The sequence below is a fragment of the Xyrauchen texanus genome, chromosome 31 (assembly GCF_025860055.1).
Source record: "Xyrauchen texanus isolate HMW12.3.18 chromosome 31, RBS_HiC_50CHRs, whole genome shotgun sequence".
In the NCBI taxonomy this organism is placed as follows: domain Eukaryota; kingdom Metazoa; phylum Chordata; class Actinopteri; order Cypriniformes; family Catostomidae; genus Xyrauchen; species Xyrauchen texanus.
Window position 1 is genome coordinate 8,886,658 of NC_068306.1, and position 2,465 is coordinate 8,889,122.

General features: G+C 38.6%; 1 protein-coding gene across 1 annotated transcript in view; it reads right to left on the bottom strand.

The window, feature by feature from the left end:
* LOC127624523 (protein crumbs homolog 2-like) overlaps positions 1-111 on the bottom strand; it is a 17,244-nt gene extending 17,133 nt beyond the window's left edge. Inside the window, exon 1 of the mRNA XM_052099306.1 lies at positions 51-111. Coding sequence (XP_051955266.1) covers positions 51-111 — 61 coding nt within the window. The remainder of the gene's footprint in view (positions 1-50) is intronic.
* Positions 112-2,465: the final 2,354 nt, after the last annotated feature.

Sequence of the window (2,465 nt, forward strand, 5' to 3'; positions counted from 1 at the left end):
CATCCTTAACCCTCGTGGGGCCCCTTGTTCCCATAAATTGCCCCCCTCACCTTCTTTCCTCCACTTTGCTGCCCTGGCCCCTTTGATCAGGCCTTTATCCCAAATATTCATCCAGGCAGAAGGTATTAATGAATGCGCAAAAGGAATGAGGTGTTGTGCAAGTGTGTGTGTGTGTGTTGCCGGGCAGCGTGGCAGGAATGGAGTATTGTTTCGTTAAAATAGGAAGTCCCCGCAGTGATATACTGTAAAAACATGCATCAATCTTTGTGTGTGTGTGTGAGTGGTTTTGAGAGAGAGAGAGAGAGAGAGAGAGAGAGAGAGAGAGAGAGAGAGAGAATTCAGAGTAGGCTAAAATCTATCTGTTCCTCAGACAGCTTTAGTTTAAGCTTTTTACACCCAATCACCTGAGAAAGAGACACGCATGAAGACAGAGAGACACTGAGCAGTGAACATGTGCAAGATCCCAAGACCTAATACCATTGGACAGCACTGATTCTGAACACACACACACACACACATATACACACACTGAGTGCAATGCAGGACAAAGCAGTGTGCATTTTGAACGATTTCGCCATCCGACCGATATTGCATCATTTCATCTTTAAATACGGTATGGGTGGCAATCCAAATGACGTGGTATACTAACCATTTTAAACATATTTTTAAACGTTTTCTATAATTATACAAGAATGTTCAGCTTATATTAATTGAGAGACTTCATTGAATATTTGTACTTTAAAAAATGCATTTGATGGTAGGACATTTAAAAGGGAAAGTCTGTCTGAGAGCTTCAGTCACCATTCATTTTTATTGATTTTTTTTTTCCCCAAACAAAAACGGTATGGATAAATAACATACAATAAAACTATCCCTTTTAGGCAGCTGTATTAATGAGGAGGCAAAGCTTTCAAAAGTCACTAGGCTAGTCATTTGGGGAAAAGAGAATTCAATGTGGCTGGTGGATTGATTAGCTGGTCTTTTGTTGCATTTCCCAGCTCATCAATTTTCTTCATTTTCTGATATTTTGTCCTTCTACGTTTTCATGTCCAGTCCAGTAGCATGTCATTTGTTATAGTTGAGCCTTATGTTGCTTTCAGATTAATGTTGTGTCTTGATCTTGATTAAACCAGCATACTGTTATTGTGGAAACATTTGTTTAGTTTGTTTGTCAGATGCTGTTTGCACAATAATGCAAATAATGGTATATGCTATATACACCCCAGTGCAAATAGTGTCAGATATTATTTGCACCCCAACCCTGGTGCAAATAGTGTCTGTTACTATTTGTCCACATATTTAAATACTAACATACAGTACACTGCATCGACATTACTGCAACGTTTGTGTTTATTTAGAGTCCTCTACCCCTAAACCTAACCTTAAATTTATCTCAGAAAAAAATAACCTTGGCATTACTTCAGTAACCATGGTTTCACACAGGAACGAGTGCGATCAACAGACCCTTCCTCTGGATCAAACCCTTCTCTGCACACCCCGACATTCAGCGTGACCAAATCACTGCAATAAAATAAACATTTATATTCATTTTTAACTATTATTATAAGTAGCATTAAAGGAAATATTATTCTATAAGGAAGACTTGCAGACTTGAGAGAAATTTAAGATGACATTTATTTGATGAATATAAAACAGAAAAGTAATGTCTCTCTCTTTTGAGTAGGCCCCGTCTGGCGGTCCGAAAAACTTGTACTCGGAACAGTCATATCCTGCCGGAGATAGGGAGCAGGGGTGAAGAGCCTACCCCCGTGCAATAAGGGGCTCAACTGGTGGTGGTGGGGTGGTGGAGGTTGCCGTGTTAGCACACTGAAACAGCAATGAACTACGCTGCACTTACATCGAATGGAAACAGGAAATCAGATGGGAAAAAGAGTGGGACAAACGCGGACAATCAAACACCGTTGTGGTTGGTTTGTCATATGTTTGTCGAGAGGCTCCTCGCTGCAGACTGTAGTGCAATGACATAGTGGATTTATCCTCAGTGTAGTGAATTTTGGTGATGTAGTGGATGTAATACGTTACATTGAGTAGGATATTTCTTAGTATTAATATGACACAATGACACATTCGTTTGGTACAGCTTAGCTTTTAAAAATGGTCTTAACCATGGATTTCTTTAATTACTTGACATAGTTTTTCCTCTTCACCAATATAAGAGAACTAAGCAAGCAAAAAATACATACTACTCACTATAAAGTCAATATATAACTTTATATATATTCTCAGCAATACATAAATACCCATGCCATGGGGTGTATTGTTTGTATTTGTATATTTATGAATGTGTATTTTACTTTTTCAAATTCATCAGACTTGCAGCTTTCCTGTATCTGTCTGTATAGCGATGCTCTAGCATCTGAATACACTAACATGCATTTCAAATGATGTTCCTAACTGCCTAAAATGCCATTTATGTGCTTCAGTACTCTCTTGAACTTTTTGTC